The 23,233-nt window shown below is 36.2% G+C and overlaps 1 protein-coding gene across 1 annotated transcript in view; it reads left to right on the top strand.

The window, feature by feature from the left end:
• Positions 1-23,233, top strand: part of LOC102737537 (ephrin type-A receptor 6) — a 305,707-nt gene that overhangs the window by 37,772 nt on the left and 244,702 nt on the right. Inside the window, exon 3 of the mRNA XM_081817012.1 lies at positions 5,504-5,666. Within this exon, the coding sequence (XP_081673138.1) occupies positions 5,504-5,666 (163 nt within the window). The remainder of the gene's footprint in view (positions 1-5,503; positions 5,667-23,233) is intronic.

Here is a 23,233-nt window from a genome sequence, read left to right as displayed (position 1 = left end):
ACGCAAACAATGAATCATGGAACACTACATCAAAAACTAATGATGTAATGTATGGTGATTAACATAACATAATTAAAAAAAGTAAAAAAAAAAAATGACTTAGGCAACTCCTAGCAGAGCCATTAAAATCCACTTGCAATACTGTTTTATTTTCTTAGGAATCTATAGCTTCAGTCTGCTAGCCAATAGAATAAGAACTTTACCTTTGACTTAATTAAAACATTGCTAAGATAATAATGATAGTAGTAAATAGTAATAATAATGATTGTGATAGTAATCACAGCTAATTTTTTGGCCTATTTCTGATCATTTTACAGCTGGTATGACTTGAAAGGATAAAAGAAAATCCAGCAGTTCTTTAATCTGTCCTCCTAGTACCGTTCTATGAATAAAGCCATTCAGGTACCTTCATACATCAAAAATTCTAGAAGGATCTCGCAAACCTTATCAAATAAATTGTATTCCCAGCCCTGAACAAGAATAGTTTATGTTCCATGCAAGATTTGATGAGTAATAAGCCCCCTGAATTTCCTGGAATCTGTCTATATGACACACTATAAAAAAGTGAATGAAAATAAAGGCAGGATGCATGGATGTGTTAACCATATTAGAAAATAATTTTATCTTTGAAATAACTAGGTAAAACCTTTAATGTTGAGAATTGTCTCTGTCATTGAGGAGGTATTCCTATAAAAATATTCTGATGCCATCAAATCATTGCTATCTGGCTCACAGGATGACTTTAAAGTTATTTCTAGTGATTAGATGATCAAAACTGTAAATGTAAAATGTAAAGACCTGACTTTGGCTCAAAGTCTAATCTATAAGCCTATTTGCCCTGGACACATCTGCCTTAATTGGACATAGTGAAAAAGCACAACTTGAATGGAAACTAACTAGTTATGTGACTTATGCTTTCTTGACCAGTTTCATCGTATGTTAGGTGAGAATAAAGATATTATCAGTTCTTCTTGCTTCACAAGATTATTAAGAGTATTATATAAAGAATGTGTATTATAAAGCATTGCATAAATCATGGTTCTCTTATGATTGCTGGTCTATCTTTAGATCTACATGTTTTTAGAAAAAAGTCTGCAACATTTTTAATCACACACAATCCAATTAATTTAAAATAAAATAGTCAAGCAAAGAGGAAACATCTCACCGAAGTCTCCCTAGACCCAAAGATTTTAAGAGAAAGCAAACCAGCTAAATGATGACCAGTTTGTGGGCCTATTGAATCTACTTCCACTGGTGGGAGTGGTAAACCAAGAGTGTGATAAGGACTGATGAGAATGAGTCACAGTAGAAGAGAGGGGACTTGTATTTCTGACATAAAAATAATTATAGAATTTAATTGCTTAGTTAGAACTTTGGTGATTATGTAACGTACATCTGTTCGAGTGCCCTAGAATCCCCCTTAAACATAGTGGGCATTCAGTGTCTCTGGAATGAATGAATTTGCTGTATGAGTAAATCAAATTCTTCAAGGTGACTTACCAAAATACATAATGTAAGTAGAACCAAGACCAAGCCCAAGACGAGCAAATTCCAACCCAGAATTCTCTACATGCTGCCTTTTGTTGATGCAGGCTATGCTAGCACTGATTTTAGAAAGATGTAACTGAATGAACTGGGCACCTTAGCCTATTTCTTTTCACTAAGTTGTAGTTTTTTGATTAAATGCTGATAAGATCCAGAATCTGGTAAGAACATCCCTTTTAATTACCATGAAGAGTTGACATCTACAGAGATAAATCTAGATTCAGTAGTTAGGGTAAATGAAAGGTTGGATGTGACAGTAAGACTAGACTCCCCCAAAAGCCTCGATTCTCAGCAGCTGGGAAGGAGCAGTGTCTAGGCTGTAAGATCTACACATGGGAAGAGAACGGTGAGGTCAACATCTCTAGAGTTCAGTTCATGCACATTCTGTTTGACAGTGACTCATGTTCATACTATTTGGTTTTGAACTATTTTAAAAATATATATAGATACAAATACATAAAATGGAAATTGTATATATATTTATTTTTTAAATGCTATACATAACATTATAGTAAAGTACATCATTACTATTTTTTTTTCTCACGATTGGTGCTATTACTCATGCTCATCCAAGGAGAAAGGGTGCAACGAGCTGTTTTACTCCCAGCAGTAAACGTTAACGGGAAAGACTGCCTGTACGCTCAGCAATGAGAATCCACGATCTTATCGATAGTTCAGTGCAACCAGTGGGGTTATGCCTCACTTTATGCCACTTATTTACTGCCTGACACCTTTTCTTGAACCATAAAACGGTACAAGTGACAATCCTAGATCTGTCTACCACAAAGACTTAAAAAATCATATAGTTTTGGAAATGAGTAAATACTTAGAGCTGATTGATAATACACTATATGAAAACTTACTGTAGTACTGAGAGTGAAACTTGCAGACTTACTTTGTGTATTTGAAAAAGATATACTGACAATTAATGAGCTAAGCATGAAATGCAAGAAGTTAGAAGACTGCATAATTAACACAAAGAAACTAGAAAGAAGAAAGAAAATTTATAGTAAGAGCAGATATTAAACATAATAGAAAACAAAGATGCAATTAGATAAAGCCTAAAGTTGTTTCAAACCTCTGGAAAGCTTGATCAAGAGAAAAAAATACAAAACTAAATAAAATAAAGAATGCAAAAGGGATTTCACTACGGATTTAGTGAAGATGAAAAACATATTTAACAACGGGATGGATTACCTAGCAAATTGAACACATGCATGTCGTAAAACCAGCAATTCCACTGTGGTACAATCTCCAGAAAAACTTGCACACATATCCCACTCAAACATGTCCAGAATTCAGCCTTTGAGGAGGAATAGAGAGGTCTAGATTGTTCTGTGGCAAAGGATGGTCTCTCCTTGGTGACTGCTACTTAGAATTGGAGTTGATATAACAGCAGAAGCAATTAGCCAAAGTTCTGGGACTACAGTGCCCTATGGTTGTAATGGGTAAGTGCTAACTTGGCCTCCCAAGAGCTTGGAAACAGCAGGAAAGGGGGCTGCTGTACACTGGAAGGAGGAAACCCTCAAGAGTGCTGTTTTCTGAGTCCTCCTCTTTGGCAAGGTGAGAAGTGGCAAGATGTTGAGACAACAGTCATCACTGCACTGCTGTGATTTAGGTTGAGGAACCATGTAAGCACATTTCCTACTTGAGGATTTGTATTCCAGAGATGGAGTAGCTACAGTTACACTTTTGTATATAACAGCAGAAATGCTAAGCGCTGTTTGCAAAGGTGTCCTTTCCTCCCTGTAACTTTACTGAGTGAGAAATTACTATTTAGCTACATTTTGATGAAGCAACAAAGACAGTGTGTCATTGGTGTGCTGCCATTCTAAGAGCAGATTTTTGAAATCTGTATCTTCTCCCTTTAAGGATAAGATGAGGTTTATTTTTTCAGGGCTTTAAAAACTTTTTCTCAGTCATCATTTCATATTGTGGACTACCACTCAAAATACACCATAACTCTTACACTGCAAGAAATTCTGCAAAAAGTGGACTCTTCTCTTGTATGTGAGATTGAAAATCCAAAAAGTTTTGCAAATTTCTACCAGAAACAGTATCATCTCTTCTAATAGTGCACAAGCAATTTTTTTCTCTACTCTGCAATATGGGTGTTAAGCTGCCTAATTGTAAAGTCCTTGATCTTAGCTCCTTCCTTTAGCACTTAATTGATTACTACCCTCAATGACTTTATAGACTTTCTTTGGATTTTTTGCTAGGTAGGTATTTATTTACTTTCTAAACTCAAAATTACTTAGAGACTAATATAAACTGCAGTTAGGTATTTATTTACTTCCTAAACTCAAAATTACTTAGAGATAAATATAAACTGCAGTTTGTCAGTTTTGTCTTTTTTAGTTAAAATGTTGCTATTGTTAACACATTTTTTCTTTTCATTTCGTGTTCAATAAATAGTTCTATTTGGGGTATAGATGGCAAATTCAATTCCTCAGCTAGACTTAGAAGAACAATGTAGCATATAATGTTCTGACAAATAGGGCCATGAAATTTAAAAATGATCTTTAAGAATAGGATATTTTTCTCAAAAGTAGCTTAAGGGAAATTATTTTCATAGTTCCAAATCTTAAAGCATCCCCAGCAAATAAATGGAGTTTGACATATTCTACACATGTGTAGATTTTTATAACTTCGTTTGTAAATCTGGAAGATCTCCTGAACAGCAGAGACTTTCAGGCAAAGGCTAAATGAAACCTTGATGAGAATATTATAGATAGAATTTAGGCATCAAATGTGTGATTCAATTAATGATCTTGAAAGTCACTTCCCTCCCTGAGAATTTCTATCGTTAGATTTATTAGCATAGTGGAGAATTAACTTGAGGACCTGATGGTCTACTTTGACTTACGAATTTAGAAGACTTACTCATACAAATACAGTTTTTTTTCCAGATACCCTATTAAATTATTATTATAAAGTTAATTGAACAGTAACCCTGTACAAAAACAGTATTAAATTTAATTTGCCTCCATGACCAGCACATTGTGGACAGTCTCTTTTATGTGTGGGTAAAATGAACTATCCTGTTTTGAGCTGGTGGGCAAGAGAGCCCCCTTGAAAGACCCTGACTGACCGGATCATTCAGTCAGCTGTGGTAAACCCTTCCTGTTAGTGAGGAGAGGTAGTTTGGCAGTTAACTGCAGGTGCCTGGGAACCTAGCCTCCATCCCTGCCTCTGATTCTGCAGGTGGGGTAAGTCTTTCATACCTTTCTGGGTCTTTGATGCGCCTTCGCGGGCAGACTGTTTTAAAATCTACCTCACGATGACTTGTAACTTGTGCATCTTTAAAAAATAAACTGTGATACCTGGAGAAGTCAGTTCTCCCTTAAGGGAAAATTTTCATAGCTTTATGTTTCAAGTTGGACTCAACTTGAGTTGTTAACTACTGTGGCATCACTGAGTTTTGGAACAAAGCAATTGATTCAGGATAAACTATTTCAAATTTTAAAAAACAATTAATTTATTTTTCCTTTCACCCACAGGTCTACCCACGGATAGCGCCGGCATTTTGGCACTACCTGCGGGTAGAAGTGAGTAGCGGGTACTTGAATTCTCCCACCCTTGCGCCTTGCACTCTGCTGGTGTGGTCTGATCTGATGCGCACATTTTGCTCCCGGGGCAGCTGCCATTCTGTGTGAACGTGCTTTCACGCCACCACCATTCCTTAGAGTTGGATCAGAAATCCAAATCACCAAAACTCCTAAGTGCAAGTTTATATAAGATAATCATCTTTCTTCCTAAATTTCTGAATCAAGACCATACCATATGCATCATAATGATAAATAACTAAATGCTAAATTTTGGAAAACCATGCTTACACCTCTCTTTAATCAATATTTTTTATATTCAGAGCATAATTCCTCAGCTTAACTTGAGACGGTTTCTAGGAAAAAGTGGAATAATTCTGCTTCATTTCCTTTCTCCTCTTCTCTATCCCCAGGAGCATGAGCAGCTCACCTACTCCTCCACGAGGTCCAAGGCACCCAGTGTCATCATCACAGGCCTCAAGCCGGCCACCAAGTACATATTTCATATCCGAGTGAGGACTGCAACAGGATACAGTGGCTACAGTCAGAAGTTTGAATTTGAAACAGGAGATGAGAGTAAGTTTTACACAAACATATAAAATAAGATGTTAATTTAGTACTATTCCAATCTGACCTGATAGTTAAAAATCTAATGTCCCCAGTTGTGAATAGTCTCATCAAACAGGATTCTGTTCATGTAAATACTCATATAGTCATTTAAGGTTAATGTTTTGGTGCTATCATTAAATACCTCCATGAAATGCCTTACTCTACCACAATTGTAGTGTGGCCCAAATACATCTCTTTATGCAGAATTCATCACTCATGCTATAACATAGAGTCTCAATGGGCAGTGTTAGCCTAATTGCTTGCTAGTCTTGGCATCATAATATGATACTAATGAAAACTTGGAAGAGAATAAAGCCATGAGCAAATGATTTTAGCAGTTAGTTCAAAATTGTGCAGCTTTGGCTTGTTAGATCAAAAAAAAAAAAAAAACAGTGGTCAGGAGAAAAACTCCACTGAAATGTACATTATAAGTTTAAATATAGACACATGGGCTTAATTAGAAACTCAAATTAGTTCCATAGCCTCGACGTGTTGAAAATCAAAATGGGAGACAAAGGGAGTGAGGTGTTCCAATGTCATGTAACAAAGCCTTTGAAATGTCTTATTTAGTCTGAATCCTGCTCTACCATTGAATTTGTTTTTTTGCTTTTAGAAATCTATCTTACTGCTAACTTTGTAAAGATAATATGGGTGGCTTTTGCAATGTTCCTCTATGGAAAAATGTCCAAATACCTAATTATAATAAAAATATGTCCCCATCATTGCTAAAATACCCATATTTATATAAGAATTCAAGAATAGTAAATATATTATAAAAATTCTTTATAAATAACAATAATAGCTACCATTTATTGAGCTTCTAATAAGTGCCAGAAATTATGTATTTTATATATATTATTCCATTTAAACCTTTCAACATCCAATAACACCAGTATGATTTTTCTAATTTTACTCATGAGAAAAGAGAATTCTAGAGAAATAGAGCTATTTGTTCAGATATATGCAACTAGTAAGAAGCTAAGCTAAAATTTGAAACTGAGGGCTACCTTTTTTTTTTTTAAAGATTTTATTTATTTATTTGAGAGAGAGAATGAGAGAGAGAGAGCAGGAGAGGGGGGAGGGTCAGAGGGAGAAGCAGACTCCCTGCCGAGCAGGGAGCCCGATGCGGGACTCGATCCCGGGACTCCAGGATCATGACCTGAACCGAAGGCAGTCGCTTAACCAATTGAGCCACCCAGGCGCCCCGAGGGCTACCTTTTTCCAAGGCCTGTGCTCTGAACTACTCCACCATCATGCCAAGTTCTTTCATTTGAATTATTAAAAAGTGCTAATGGTAAGATCATGAAACAGGCCACAATTCCTCTAGTTTGTCACTCCCCCAAAATGAAGCTGTTTGGATTTCAAATTCTGTGATGGAAGGAGTGTTGTCATTTTTACATTGATGAACAGTATCAATTCATAAGAATGCCCTCATTGCAACTATATCTCACTAAAAAGTGGAAGAGTACCAACATAATTAAGAAGGCACACAGCTTGGGAAGAGAGAGTAAACTAATGAATAAAAAGATCACTTATAACCTGGATGTGTAATATCAGTGATGATGATTTATAATCCTGCAGGAGACTATTGGCTTCTCAAGCTAGAGATGAAATTATTGGTAGTAGAGTGTAATTATCAAAAAAACATAGCTCCATAATTAAGAACAATATAAAAATATTCAAAGTGCCATCCCTGCTATGTCCTGCTGACTCTTTCTCCCCTGCTCCCATGTCAAGACTTTGCCTCCACGCAGAGCCAGAGGATGCAATTCAAGGAAAGTTTGGTCCTGGGAAGAGTCCTGTCACTGTGTTGTTCTGGCTGTGTACCGCATCCCTGCATCTCACTTCTCTTACTTTCGTTCACAGATGAAGAAATTTATCTTTTTTAAAAGTATGACATTTTTAGGGGCGCCTGGGTGGCTCAGTCGTTAAGTGCCTGCCTTCGGCTCAGGTCATGATCCCAGCGTTCTGGATTGAGCCCCGCATTGGGCTCCCCGCTCGGCGGGAAGCCTGACCCTCCCCCCTCCACTCCCCCTGCCTGTGCTCCTCTCTCACTGTGTCTCTCTCTGTCAAATAAATAAATAAAATCTTTAAAAAAAAAAAATTATGACATTTTTGAGTATTACATCATTAAGTCAAAAATATATTCTCAGACAAATTTATAGGGCTAAATCTAGATAAGTCATTTGTGTTTATCTGGGACTTCTAGAGAAAACAACCTAGTCTAATTAAAAAAAAAGTTCTGATCTAAATATGAAAAAATTAATTTGGTTTAACTCTAAATTTCAACTCATTGTACTTTCAGGACTAGAATTCTTTCTGTTATATAAAAGATACATACTTTGAAATTCCTTATCAGAAAAGGTCCCATGCTCACCAATGACCCAGTATAATATTTATTCATCCAACAAAAATGTATAGGACACTTAATATGTGCCATACTCTGTGTGAGGTTCTGGGGATTAAAAAAGTAATAATAAGACCAACAGCTTTCACATAATTCATAGTCTAGATTTGTGGGAAGAAAATGAAAATTTAAATAAAAAATACAAGGTTAGTGACATGTACTATCATACAAATATGCAAAGGGTGCTCTAAGAGCATAGAGAAGAAATCCTAGTTTAGCATGAATGGGTCATGAAGGGGTCAGTTGGAAGGTGAGAAGATGGGGCTCATTCTTGAAAGAGGAGTAGTAAAAGAATAGCAAAAACACTGAGGCCTGAGATAGCATGAAAAATTTAAAGAACAGAAAATAATTTGGTGTGGCTGCAGTGAGGAGACAAAAAGGTGAAATGGTGGGAACTGAAGGAAGAGAGTTAGAAAGGGCCAACATGAAGGTGCTCTTTTGGCCCCGCGAAAGATATTGAGCCTTCTGATGATACTGAGGAGCTGGGAGAGGGTTTTGATTAGGGAGTAACATGACCAGTAACAGGTGCAAGACCCTATACTGAGCAATTTACACAATTCATCTTTTTAATTCTGACAAGATTATTTCTCCTTTTAGAAACATAAGTAGCTTTACCAAAATCTGGTAATCGGTGAGTGGAGGTGCAGGATTAGAACCCTAGAACCATCTGACAATGGCCACAGCAGACAGCAAAAAACATGTTCTGAATCACTGATTCATAAATGACATGAAAGACAGAATGTCTCAGAAGAATCTGAAAAATGTGTTTGTCTAAACCTGGAATTTGGGTAAATAGAATGGCTCCCAAGTCAATTTACAGCCTAGAGGGAAAATCATTTAAAGGATCATTTTTTATCTGGTTAGTTTTAAATTGCATTTTCAAAGCATGCTGTTTATATCCAGAAGAGAATTTCAGTGAATGATGTCATAGTAGGATATGGTCAGGTTTACTATAAATTCAGGTATATAATGATATGAATTCCAATCTCCAGCATAGGTCTTTTTCTCTTCATACCCTCCTAGCTCATCTTTTAATTTTTATAGCTTTTGTTTCCTGAGTAATACCTGAACTAAGTTCTCTCTTGTGCATTCTATTTAATTAACTTTACAATATATGCATAGAGATGGGGGTGGGTTGGGGAAGAGAGATGAGGTTCTCTCATTTGATGGTCTGATTCAATTTTTTTTTTAAGTAAGCAAAGTGAAATACTTTACAATTTAATTCTCTCTAGCCATATCTGTTTTACTTGCTTCAACTTTTAGTTTGCCAACAAGACAGTAATATAAAATATGAAAAAACTCCTTTTCAAAATCATAGTATTCTGAACCCACAAATGTTCTACAAATATAGTGGCATCTGAATAACAATCACAGTTACTGCTCTTGCTCTTCCAGACCAGCAATTGGATTTTTTTCCAGAGTCAGATTATGTAGTGGAAACTGGCTAAACAAATGTAGAGATCAGTAATTATGATTGCTAGCACTATGAAAAGAGCCTACTTGGCCTAGACCTGTTGGTTTCTGCTCTCCCCAAGTCTACAGAATAACCTCATTACATATGTATATATGGAGAGATAAATAGATAACAAATAGATAGACGGGTAGATATAGGTAATTGATTGATAGATATATACATGAATAGGTAGATAATCACTCCTGTATAATCACAAAAGACTTTTCTGTTTTAATGCTGGTATTTCTTATGTCTGCTAATCTCTCTTTGACAAAGAATGTACAACTAAATATTATGTCCACTAACAGCATTTATTGAGTACCTATTGTATACTGGTCTTTTTATCAGGTACTGTAATTGATTCTCCCACCTTTTTAGAATAGATACAACAAAATTACAATAAACTACAGAATCAGTAGTAAGAAGGTAAGAATATATAAACATTCCATGTGGATCTTCTTGAGACAGGTGAAAGATCAGTGTCAGAAGCTAATATAAGAATTTTCTCAGTATTAAAGTGAAATTCGTATTAGGCGCAAAACTATCAAACACACCCACACAGATTAAGTACAGAACTTTTTGGCTTATATGAATGAAACAATAGGAAATTTTAACCACCTTATATTTATTATAATTTTGTCCTTATTCTCTGGAGAAAATGTGCTTCTTTTCAATGGAGAAAAAAATAACAATTAAAATTAAAAAGTTATCTGCATAGCCAGTACTATCCATATCCTTGCAAACTTCTCAAAAAAGATGTTTGATATAATTTTTAGCAATAATAACATTACACCTACATTTTTTTAGAAAAAGAAATAAGAATAATTTAAAGAAGGAAGTTAAACATTTGGTTATTTAAAACACCAAGACTTTTTTTTTTTTAATTTATTTATTTTAGAGAGAGAGAACTGGGAGGGTGGGGTGAAGGAGGGAGAATCCCAAGTAGACTCCCCACTGAGCACAGAGCCAGACACAGGACTCAAACTCAGGACCCTGAGATCATGACCTGAGCTAAAATCAGGAGTCAGATGTTTAACCGACTGAGCCACCCAAGTCCCCTAACACATCAAGACTTACCTAATATTCAAATGTATTTTAGAGTAGCAGAAAGTAATTTCATGTGTATATCTTTTAAAACCAAATAAAATATATCCTTCTATATTGCAGCCAACTTGAACATTTTACTTAAACACTGGAAGTGAACTTATGAAGCTATCAGAAGGGTGCAGAATCCATAGCTTAAAGCCAATTTTTGAAAGAAAGCTGGAAATTTACACGTAGTAATTAGCAGTTTACCTCTCCCATTGCTTTAATTGTTATCCAAAAGACCCAGGAGAAGTATACATTGCCAACATGGAAGCAGTACATTCTTTTCCCCTGGAAGGATTAATTATACATTAAATTTTAGCAACATACAAACTTAGGTTTTTACTTATAAGCTACATAAAGCACTTTTGTAACATAAAAGCCACATCTGTCAACATTTTAAAATGTATTATTTACCAAAAGTAGTAACAATGGACTAGGTTTATATCACATAACGTAACCACACAAAAGTCATCATGATCAACGTTAACTAACCAAACAATAAATTACTGAAACATAGTGGCTATTTCAAAATAGAATCTTATTTCATGGCTTACACATGTATACAAAAAGTGTTAGTGTAGATACAAATGAATGAATTTAATCACTTAATTATTTTGAAACACCCATAAGAGTTAGCTATTTTTAGTATGGTTTCATATTTAAGTAATTTGATTAAGTTTAACAATTTATAAATGGGAAATGATCCTGGAAATTAAGGTTCAATATTGTATCTCTTGTTCCTTCTTCTCTAATTTGTTCTTTATATCTCAATTGGACTAATTTTTCTATACTCCACCCTGTACACTTAAAAACTCCAAATCATTGAGTATTTTCTACCACATAAAATGTGAATTTCTCAACAAATATTCAAGTCTCCCTCCAATCCTAATACAGACTAACATCATTCCTGTCCCATCTCCCTCTACTTAACACAAACTCTGAAAAAATGTATGGATGCTTTATACATGAAATTTTCTGATTCTTCATAATTTCTAAGCTTCTTCTATGACTTCCAACTGGAAGATTCAGAAACCTATCACATTATAAATGGTCAGTCCAGCTCATCTGCTACCCCTCCTGAAATGTTCTGGATCAGTCCAGGGAAAAATCGTCACTCTTTCCTCAGACGTTCTATATTTTATTGTGCAAGTGCTCAATTATTTGCTAAATTGTTAGCTCTTTGAGGTTAAGAACTAGAGCCAGTATCTTTGTGTCTCATGAAATGTTGCTTATAGTTTCCAGTGCATATTTAATCAAATAAATGAATAACATATAATTTTTAAAAGGCTAAAATTGGGAGAATAGCATGTTGCCTGCCAGTCTAAACAGAAAGAATCAAATATTTTTATTTGCCACGGATAAACATTTTAGCTTGCTTTATTTTGGCTGTCAGGCTGTCACTGGCTTGAGTTGTATAGAAACATGATATGTGGAACTTTAATTACAAATTAATTGTTAATTCTATAATTGAGGGCATTTTAGGTAGAGTTAAATGATATTCTTGTTGTTGTGCAACATATTTTCTTCCCTAAACTACCTTTTAAAAAAAAATCTCTATTATGCTTAAAAAAAAAATTCTATTGTGTTTGATCTGGTCTATTGGTTGAAGCCCAATCTGTACTGCTTCAATTACTTAGGATGAAATTAGCTACATCATTATTAACAGTAGCCAGAAATTTGGGGACGGTTATTGATGGTGAAGCATGAAGCAGAAAGAGGACCAGCTGACCCTGGTGGAGTAATAAAAAAGTTAATTAATCAAGCAAGAGGCAGATTTCATATTTATGAGTCTACCCAGAGGAGGATGAATTCCAGTATGTAAGATTTTAATTTGAAATAATCTCCAATCAATAGAACATTTTTTTTTCCCCAATCAATAGCACTTTCAGTTTTGGCAACCATAGCTATCTAAATGCAAACGTCAGTAGGAAAGAAGAATTTTCTAGCAGTTAGGTTGTCCAGCTATAAATTGGCCTACCTTATGAAGTAATGAATGCCCCTCATGATAAGAATTTGTACTGAAACTAGCTGGATACTTTTTTAGCATATCATAAAGGAAATCCTTGCTTTGTTTAGGAGGTTGTGATACAATTTTAATGTAACTTCTAACCTTGAGATTCCACCAGATAATATTTATTGAGTTCTAATTATTTTCCAAGCACTTTTCTATTCTTGGTGGCTACTAACCTTTGAAGTAGATACTATTATCATGTCCATTTTATGGATCAGGAAACTGAAACACAAAGAAATTTAGTAACTAACCACATTCCCACAGCTAGTAAGTGTTGGAATGGGCATATTATATTATATGGGATAGTATTTTTCATATTAATGCTCAAAACTAGGACTGAATTCCCTTTATACCCAGTCAGTGTTTTTATTTTTCTTATTCAGCTTGGTCATTACCTCTGATTTTCTACATGATTCTTTTTTTATTCTTGCCTCCAATTCTTCACCATCCCTTAACCAATTATATTCTTCCCTAACATAAAGTGTGTTTGAGTACAAACACAGATTTTCAGAAGACTATAATTATATATAAATCACCATGCATCAAGTTCAGAGAGCTATGTGTGTTTTAATACAGATTTCTAGATTAATGCACGCATGGTAGACCAAGTATAACTCTAAAGGGACAAAATAATGTACTTAGTCTGATTACCTTACATGAGCAGGGACTTGGTGAAGAGTAACTATTTGCATAGAGAATGGAAGTCTCCTTTTAACAAGACTTTGATAAAAAAAGGATATTTTGCTTCCATTTTGCCTGGATCAAATGAAGACTTTAAATGATGGGAACCAGGCTCATGTACTGTAAGACAGATTGAAGGCTCCAATACGAAAAATAAAGATCATAACTTTGTTAAATGGGCTGGAAAAAAATCATTGACTAATAATATGTACTTAGAAATTATAAAATGTGCATATTAACATGCAGTGTTACAACTTGTCTCAAATCAAAAAGGGAAAACAGAATATAGGCTTATTTTAAGCCAATAACCTACAGCAACATATACAAAAATATGATTTCTTTGGGGTATTAGCCAGCATCCCTTGACTGGAAGTTTTGTGGGGTTTTTTTGAAATCAGGAACCATTTCTTATTCGTTTTTATGTCTCTTATATTGTTTTGCTGACACATAGAAGGCTTTCAGTGAATATCAAATAAGTTGATATTGTCTAGTAAATAGTCAACTAGCATGCACCTGTTATTTCAAACAAATTACATGTATTCTATTATTTTATTATTTTATCTATATATTTTCAGTATCTTATTTGTATTTCTGTGCATATATATTAATAACAGTGTGCTGAATGCTGGTCAAAGGGTACAAAATGTCAGTTATGCAGGATGAGTAAGTTCTGAAGATCTAATAATATAGCATGGTGACTATAGTTAATAGTACTGCATTGTGTATTTGAAATTTTCTAGAAGAGTAGATCTTAAATGTTCTTACCACATACACACACTCTCTCACACACACATACACACGTACAGTAACTATGTCAGGTGATGGATATACTAATTAGCTTGATTGTGGTGATCATTTCACAATGTATACTTATATCCAAACATCACATTGCATACCATAAGTATATGAAATTTTTATTTGTCAGTTATACCTCAATAAAGCTGGAGGGAAAAAAAAACAAATATGAATGATAAACATTCTCTGTCTTCAGGAAGCTCACCATTAAGCCACAACAGAGACTCTTCTAACAGAGTTTCCTATATATGCCATTCTCAAAGTCTAATTTTAATTTGACTTGATTTGGGAGGAAATGGATTTTTTTTTCTATCAGCTATCATATAAATTGCCTGAATTTTTCTGTCAAGTTATTTGACTTTACAACCTTGAATTCTTCTAGAGAGAAAAATGTTCCTTAGACATTTCAAATTGCTTAGATTTAGTGAAAAATATATTCCCTATATAATACATGAAGAATTACAGCCATTCTTCAGACTACACAAATCAGCTTTATTAATTTGTATCTTGAAGTGGCTTCTTTAAATGTCATATTCTAGTGGTTAGGAAAGCATTAAGGGCAAAGTAAAGAAAAACTAATCTCTTATATAACTATATATAACCTAGCTGGAACTGCTGGTGGGATTCTTAATTATGGCTGATCTCCTACTTCCATCTGTTACACAACTATGTACTCTGCCCAAGACAGGATAAGGAGTATTGTGTTATTCAGTAGCTACTTCTGGAATGTATTCTAAAGCAGGAGGGGAGTTCTAGCTAGCTGTGGAATGGTCCCCAGTGGTGATACATAGCTGTGGTTTTTACAGGGAGAGGGCAGAAACCCCTGATGCTAGGATGAAATTGTCCTTTAGGAGATCTCAGACTGCAAGGATGACACAGCCCACAGGGCTTGCTTCCTTTTACAGCTTGCTTTCCTACTTCCCAGTGGAATTCTATCCATATGGTGAGATCACTTTTAGAGCTGAAAAACTTGAGAGTTGAATGAAAGAGTTGTCAAACTGTCCAAGGTGGGTGAAAAGTATTTTATATAAAATATATAAATACTAAATATTATCTGCCTATGTCAAAACGTAAAGACATAGTTTGAGTTTTTCTATTGGTATAGTACCAAGATGCAATAAAAAATAAGTTTAAATTATTAATGTATTAAATTAAGTATTAAATTATTTAATGTAACATCTTTTAAATCTGTATTCATTCAGTGCAAGTCATCTGTTGTGTTTTTTTTTAAGATTTTATTTATTTATTGGACAGAGAGAGACACAGCGAGAGAGGGAATACAGGCAGGGGGAGTGGGAGAGGGAGAAGCTGGCTTCCTGCTGAGCAGGGAGCCCAATGCGGGGCTCGATCCCAGGACCCTGAGATCATGACCTGAGCCGAAGGCAGACGCTTAACAACTGAGCCACTCAGGCGCCCCAAGTCATCTTTTTTTGCTGTACCTCACTGGGAAGTCACAATACTGAATGGACAGATGTTTATAAAATAAACCCAGCCAGCTCTCCCAAATCTTGTTTGAAGAATTAATAAACAGCTTAAGTATTTGCATTACACTATACTTTTTCAAGAGAAATGGTAGTTCAGTGATTTTAAGGTAAATAACAAGAATTTCTGGCAAAATAGCTGGAGCCCTTTAAAAGATTTAGCTGTGTGTGCACAAACCGGAGCATGACATGCATGAGCATATTACCGCACTGTAAAGATAGGCAAAGTAGCAGAATATGGTAACTTTACCACCAGATATAAAATAGCTGATTCACAGCAAACCAAATTTCATATTCTCTTATGCTTTTGGAAAACTGAGCATCCTTTAAAAAATGCTCTTGCACTATAGTTATTTTTAAAATAAATATCTTATATTTGCTGGATACAAAATGAGAAAGCAGACTAAATGGTTTTTTCAACAAGCATTTTCAGCATTTCTGTAAACAATAAACAGTGCAATATTGCTTACTGAATTTAGCATACATATTTATACGTGCATACATACGTGTAATACATATATTCTGCATTCATGCACTCTTCCTATTCTCATTTTGAGATGAAGAAATGAAATTGACGGTGTCTTAAATATTGTTGCTTAAGTTGTTATCCTTGGGAGTAAGAGAGTTTATTTCTAAATTTGATACAAAGTTTGTTTCTAAATTTGACGTAATGAGAGAGAAAGTAAAGGGCATGTGAAAGGAAGCAGCAAAAGCTAAAGCAAGCAGAATGTTTAATTGTTCAATTTATTCATTCAGTCTTTCACTTGGTCTAAAAGTACTAACCCATGGGCCAGATATAGAAGGAGGCGCTGTGGATTCAAAGATAAAAAGAATAGATTTGTTCCCTGCTTTCACAAAAGCTTGTGAGAGGTTCAGAAAATTATACAAGGTTTCAAGGTTGTATGTGACATTTTGGGGAGCACAAGGAGAACCCAAACAAACTTATATCAAGGAAAGCTTCCAAAAAGAAGTGCTATCTTAAAGGAAACTTTAAAGTTAAATAAAACTTGGCCATGCTAGTGAGGGGGGTGGAGGGTGAGGTGGGGGTAAGATAACGGGATCGAAGAGCTTCTGTTCTCTCCTGTGTGCAGGCATGCAGGTGTACAGATGAAAGTGAGTATGGAACCTTCTAGTAACTGAAAGCATTTTAGTGTGGCTAGAACTGTGGTTTTCAAAATGTGGGCCCTGCACCAAAATCAGCAGCAACACCTGAGAAAATGTTAGAAATGCAGATTTTCAGACTCTTACCATATACCTGCTGAATCCAAAACTCCGGGGGTGAACCCAGCATTCTGTTTTAACAAGCCCTCCAAGTGATTCCGAGGCACGCTCTAGTTAGAGAACAAGCAGCTTCAACAGAGGTGGGGGTAAGGAGTGTTGGGGGTGATGATCTTGGTACAGAAAATACAAGACATGTGACTGGAGTCATAGACAGGCAAGGGCCATGCGATGCTGTCTCTGATCTTTCCAGGAGGCCAAAACCTTCCTGAGTTTTTATTTTTCTTCACTTCATCTGTAGTTTGGAGACGGGCAAGCCAAACGGAATGAGCTTCCCATAACTGACTTCTCTGGTACCATTGCTAACACATTTAATTTTCTCACCTTCATTTTATCCACACTAAAAATAAAACCTTCCAAATATCTTTTTCCTTGTCCCTCCTATAGCTGTCATAACTTCCAAACTCCCTAGAGACTATTTTAGCTTTAGAATTCACCTACCGAAGGTGCTGGAACCTTGGGAATTATCAGTTTAAATTCTAACACATGCTTGTTCTCTGCCAGCATGTAAGCCTGCATATTTCTCCTTGACAGTTCATATTTGGTATCTGGACTTTCAAGACACAGTGAATTATGACCTATTCACCAGAGCCTCCTGAGAAAACTGGAGCTGAGCCATCTCATGCCAAACTTTCAACAAAAGTTGGTCAGTTGCAGATGTTCTGGAAATTAAGTTATCTGGAAAACTTCATGAATCTAGATATCATAAATGTGACATGTTAGCAAAGCAAAGTTAGATACCAAGATTAATATGCCACACAAGGGTGTCATGGACTTGTCTCAGGAAAGGTTACTTGGTTGGATGGTCTAATTGGTAAAGACAATGTAAGCCTTGGTATCTTGGCTCATGACCATTCTCCACTCTAGACATTAGTTTCTCATCAATAAAATAAAGGGAATGTGCTAAATGAGCTACCCTTGCTCTAAAAATAGAGAACTTCTGAGTGAAGTAGTTAAGGATTTGAGCCAGACCAAGCTCTGCCATCCCTAGGTATTAGGACCTAAGGAAGGCTGTTTAGTCTACGTTAGCTTTGGTTTCCTCATCAGAAAACTGGAAATTTATTTATTTGTTTGTACACTGATTTATTAAAAAATATTGGTGAAAACACACTCTGTACTCTGTACTAAGTGCTGTTCTACATGCTGTGGATATAGCAGAAATAGAGAAAGATACTTAGTGTCCTATCCTAGAGCCTACGTTCCAGAGAGGAGGGAGACAATAAGCTATCAATGAGTGAAGTATTTAGAATGTTAAGTGATGCAGAGCTCTGGTGTGTTGCCTAGACCTCCCCTTCAGGACCCAGGCACTTACCTAATCTCTTAGCTAGTGGGAGTGCGGCCCGCTGAAGGCTCCTGGCTGAATTCCTCTCCAGACATTGCCTCTGTCCAAAAGAAGCTGCATTCCCCAGAATAATTTCCTCTCCCCAGAGGTGGACAGAATCCAAGTCTGGTCATTGTGAGGCACAAAGCTGAGTCCCAATGTTCATTTCAAGACAGCTGTGAAGGGTCATCTTGGCCCTTGAGATCTGCAGAGGTCTTTGTAGCTACCACATGGCAATTCAACTGCTCCCTTTTCCCATTTCTGCTCCCCTCACTTCCCAACCTGTCCATGCTGAGGTCAGTCCTCAATACACCTGCTACCTGCAAAGCCACACTACAGAATCTGGGCCCCAGGAAACCTCCTCGAAGCCAGGTGATGAGAGATGCTCTGGAGGAGAGTAAAGCTGAGAAGGAGGATAAGGAGTGCCTGTCTTCTCATGTGATCACTAAATGTTAACTATCACTATAATTTGAATTATTGCTGTGAGCTAGGAAGCTGGCAAGCACTCTGTGGAGGAGGGCCTTCACCTTGGCCCTGAAGAAAAGGAAGGATATAAATAAGCAGAAAGAACAAGGAAATTTTTCAGGATAGCAGTTGATTCATGCAATTCAACTTGGCAGATACTTCACAGATAGACAGCTAAAGAAAACTAGTGAATTTTAGTTAAAAGTTCAAGCTTTGGACTTAGCCCTGGATTTAGATCTTGACCCTATCACTACCTTTGTACAAGTCAGCTAACCACTCTATGCCTCAGTTTCCACATCAGGAAAAATACGGGTAAGAATACCACCTACTTTCTAGTGTTCTTGTGAGTATGCATTGGTTCAATGCATGTGAAGTACTTAGAATATCTAGTACTTCTGTGGTTAGGGTTCAATAAACGTTGAGTATCCATACTGACATTATTGGTATTAATTTTCAGCCCTAAAATTCCACTCTAGAAATTTCAAAATTGTCTTTAGAAAATGAAACAATATTCTTACCTTCTTGCATCTAGACACCCTACTATAGCAATCAAGTCATTCTCTGGTTCTTCCCTTTGACATTTATTTTTCATGCGCATTAACTTACTCTTGAGACAGCTGATTAGTCTTGGTGTTATAGTTTGTTTTTTTTTTAATTTTATAAGTGACATATAAGGGTGAGTGGGGTTCCCCAGATGAGTTGGCCTCCCAGTGCCTAAGCACTGGAGTGGTGGACAAAGCAGCTCCATGCTTGAACTTCTGAGATACCAGAACTGAACCAGCACAGTTTGCAAGTCAGGGAGTCTCCATCAGTCCTACTCCAGCAACATCACCTTGTGGACCCAGAACCACTGTCCCTCCTGTTTCTGTGGTAATCAGGTTATTTATGGGTTGGGCCACTTTTCTTTTAAATACTTAAATCATAAAAGATTTCCGCACAATATAGCATAAAGATTAGAAACTGCAACTCTAAGCTAGGCTATCTGTACATAAATTTTGGTTCAGCTACTTCTATCTGTGTAACCATGGCAAGTTAATTAAACTTTTTGTGCCTCAGGTTCCCCATCTATAAAGTAGATCCTAAAATACATATGAAGTATTTAGAACTGCAGACAGCACACGTAAGCACTCCAGAAGTGTTTGTTAGAATAATGACTATCCTTCTTCTGATACAGTCAATCATATATTGGGTCCATTATGATTTTTTGTATGAGCCTGTCCTGTAAATCAGCTGCCACTCATTTCATAAAGAAGAAAGAAAAACTTTTTTAAAAAGGAAAAAAATGTAATTCTAGAAAGAAAACTTCCTTAGGAACTTTCTGTGGAATTCTCAGTTTTTAAGTAGAAATGACTCACAACCACCTATCCCACAATAATTTTTTTAATTCAACAAATAAATATCTAACTGATTTCCTTGCACAGGAATAAGCAATCCAAAGAAAATAAAATTTAGCTGTATATTGAAAATTATATTTTGGCTGAGAATAGGTATTTAGTTATACTGTAAGTTCTATAAGTAATGAGCACGGAATATCTTGTTTGAGGAAGGATTTTACTTTTTCAAATTATGGAACAGATACAGGTTTGAGAATATTTGAACTTTTATAAAAACACATTTTTACCTTGCATAATGACTGGAAAGAGGGCTCTTCCATTCTTTCCCAAATTAATCCAAGTTGCCTAGCAGACAAACAAGTGAGAACAAGAAAACTGAGTTATCTAATTGCCTTTAGCACATTCTTTCTTTTTTATGTCATGTTCTGTACTGCAGCATTCAAAATGCCTTTTGAGGCCTTCTAGATCACTTCTCACTGTTTGTATTTATCTGTCGAAGAAGCTGCACCATTTTAAAATGAGCTAGCTTTTTGTCATTTTTCTCCCTCTCATCCTGCTTAAGTGTCCACAGGGATGATAGATTTCAAATTGAGTTAAACAAAAACATGTAAAGATACCCAGTTAATACCCATGGAGATTTTTTTAAAGATTTTACTTATTTACTTGAGAGAGAGTGAGAGAGTGCATGCTGAGCTGGGGGTGGAGGAAGAAGCAGAGGGAGAGGGACAAGCAGACTCTGAGCTGAGCACAGAGCAAGCCTGACAAAGGGCTCAATGCCATGACCCTGAGATCATGACCCGAGATGAAATCAAGAGTCAGATGCTCCACCACCCCACCCCCCATGGAGATTTTTTTTTTAAGTTATGTACCTTTACAATGGCTGTTTGCTTGATTTCAGCAATATTTTTAAGCATTGTAAAAGTATATCATTTATGATCATACCCTTGAGGTAAGATAAATTTAATGAATTTTCATTAAAATACACAAACTTCTGCACATGAGACTATGTCTCTGTCATCATTTTTCACAATGCTCTTACTGCGTAAGATGAAGGGAGAAATACTTCACTGGAAAGGAAGGTGAAAAGTGAGTACATAAGAGATTGATGGGGTAATTGTACCTTTACATTGATCAGTGATCTGTGCCTCTAAGGCACAAGGACTTACATACCAGAGGAGAAATGGAGGCATTCCAACTTGGTCAATGAATGTGAAGATAGTTGAAGGAGTCTTATATGCACCCTTACCTTAAGACTTCCAGTAGCTTATACTGTGGAAATTGGGGCATCAGGACAGGTGAAAAATAGCAAAGCTCAGTTTGGAAAACAAAAACAATTAGAAAAGTACCTTTTGTTAATATTCAGAAGAGAAGCAGTGTAGAAAACCTCACTTGAAGCTAGATGTATGTACCTCCATTACCCCCACCCCCACCACCACCAAAATAAGGAATGTAACACATGAATTAGTCAAGCTAATAAGTATGTGGAATTTGGAAATTCTTCTCATGTTTTAAAAGGAGATAGAAATGACCTCTATTGGGTGCCTGGGTGGCTCAGTCGTTAAGCGTCTGCCTTCGGCTCAGGTCATGGTCCCAGGGTCCTGGGATCGAGTCCCACATCGGGCTCCCTGCTCAGCCGGAAGCCTGCTTCTCCCTCTCTCTCTCCCCCTGCTTGTGTTCCCTCTCTCGCTGTGTCTTTCTCTGTCAAATAAATAAAATCTTAAAAAAAAAAAAAAGAAATGACCTCTATTACACTTTTTGTAATTCATCCAGAATTATTTAATCAAGAATTTTGTTTAACAGAACATGCCCAAACATACATATAGCCAATCTAAGTCATTAATACCTATTACTAGAGATGAGAGAGAATTAAAAGTATAGTCAAATTTCATGTTCTAGGAAGAAAGCTAAATGCCTTAAGCAGTAAGTAGCATGATTTTTCCATATATATGCTAACTTATCTAAATTACCCTTAATTGTTAACTAAACAAAGGAATGTTAACTTTTATTTGCATTTCTCTTCTCCCTAAAAACAGTTGAGGCGATCTAAAACACATACACAAAACTTTTACTAAATTTGAACTAGAAGTAGAAAATTCGATCCATAGAAACAAGAGGGAACAGAATCTCATTTTGAGGATTATTACTAGAGGTGCACCACACGTACATCATCTCTGCCTCTGAGATTTCTGGAAGCAGCCAGGGAATAGAGAAGTCCTCATGCTTTTATGATACAAAGCACAAATGTAGGAAAGACAGATGAGGAATCTGATGATAATGGCCTCAGGCAGAGTTTTTTCAACAAATGCAGCAGTGTGTTTTTTTAATGTGGTCTTTTGTGACCACAACCTTTGATAGAAGCAGACCCAAGGTAAAGTGTCACTGATGGAAGGAGATTTCCATGCTGGCAATGAAATGAGGGAGGACGTTTACTTAATATGATTCCATGCATACAGACTTCAAAAGAGCTAATATACCTGGGAAGTGAATGAAAAAGAATCACTCTTAAAGTTAATTTTCTAAAAATTTGTTCTTTGGTCAGAAACTAAAAATCAGAAGACCCTAAGGCCCTTTGATTGCAGGTATCAAATATACCATGAGCTAGGTTAAGCAGAAAGAGATTTAAGAAGGTCCCAGACAGGGCCACCATGGAATCATGGGGAGTAAACATGGCTAGGCTTCAAAAAGGACTGAAACAAGAAACTAGAAAGCTCTTGAAATGAAAGGCGACTAGTCTTTTTTGGTCCACACCAAAACAGAAACAGCCAATCGTTTCTGTTTCTCTCTCCTAGGACTAGTTTTACCTGTGTATATGTTCATTTAGGAAAATATATCTATCTGCTTCATGGCTTGCAGATTCACATCTCCCATTCATTCCAACCAAAACCACCAAACTGACCATGAATCCTAATTCCAAATTCCTGGAAGAGCGATTGTGTTTGGGCCCGATATGAATCAGGTCTCCATCCCTAATCCAATTCATGTGAGTAGGGACCAGGGACAGAGAGAACAATTTTGCAAGACCCTGCTGTGGAGGCAAAGGCAATTTTCAGAGACAGGGCTGAACAGATACCTCAGAGGAAACTTAGAATTTTGAGGTTAGTCTTTAAAGAGAGCTCAGAATGTGATTTCTCTATTTTCATGCTGATAGATCATACAAATACTTTAAAAATAAAGTGAAGAAATACAGAAATCTTTCCACTGCTAAAGGCAAGACACCCA

This window comes from Leptonychotes weddellii, chromosome 1 (genome assembly GCF_054177405.1).
Source record: "Leptonychotes weddellii isolate Sample4059 chromosome 1, ASM5417740v2, whole genome shotgun sequence".
In the NCBI taxonomy this organism is placed as follows: Eukaryota; Metazoa; Chordata; class Mammalia; order Carnivora; family Phocidae; genus Leptonychotes; species Leptonychotes weddellii.
Note: the sequence above shows the minus strand (reverse complement) of the source record. Positions and strands in the feature narration are given on the sequence as shown.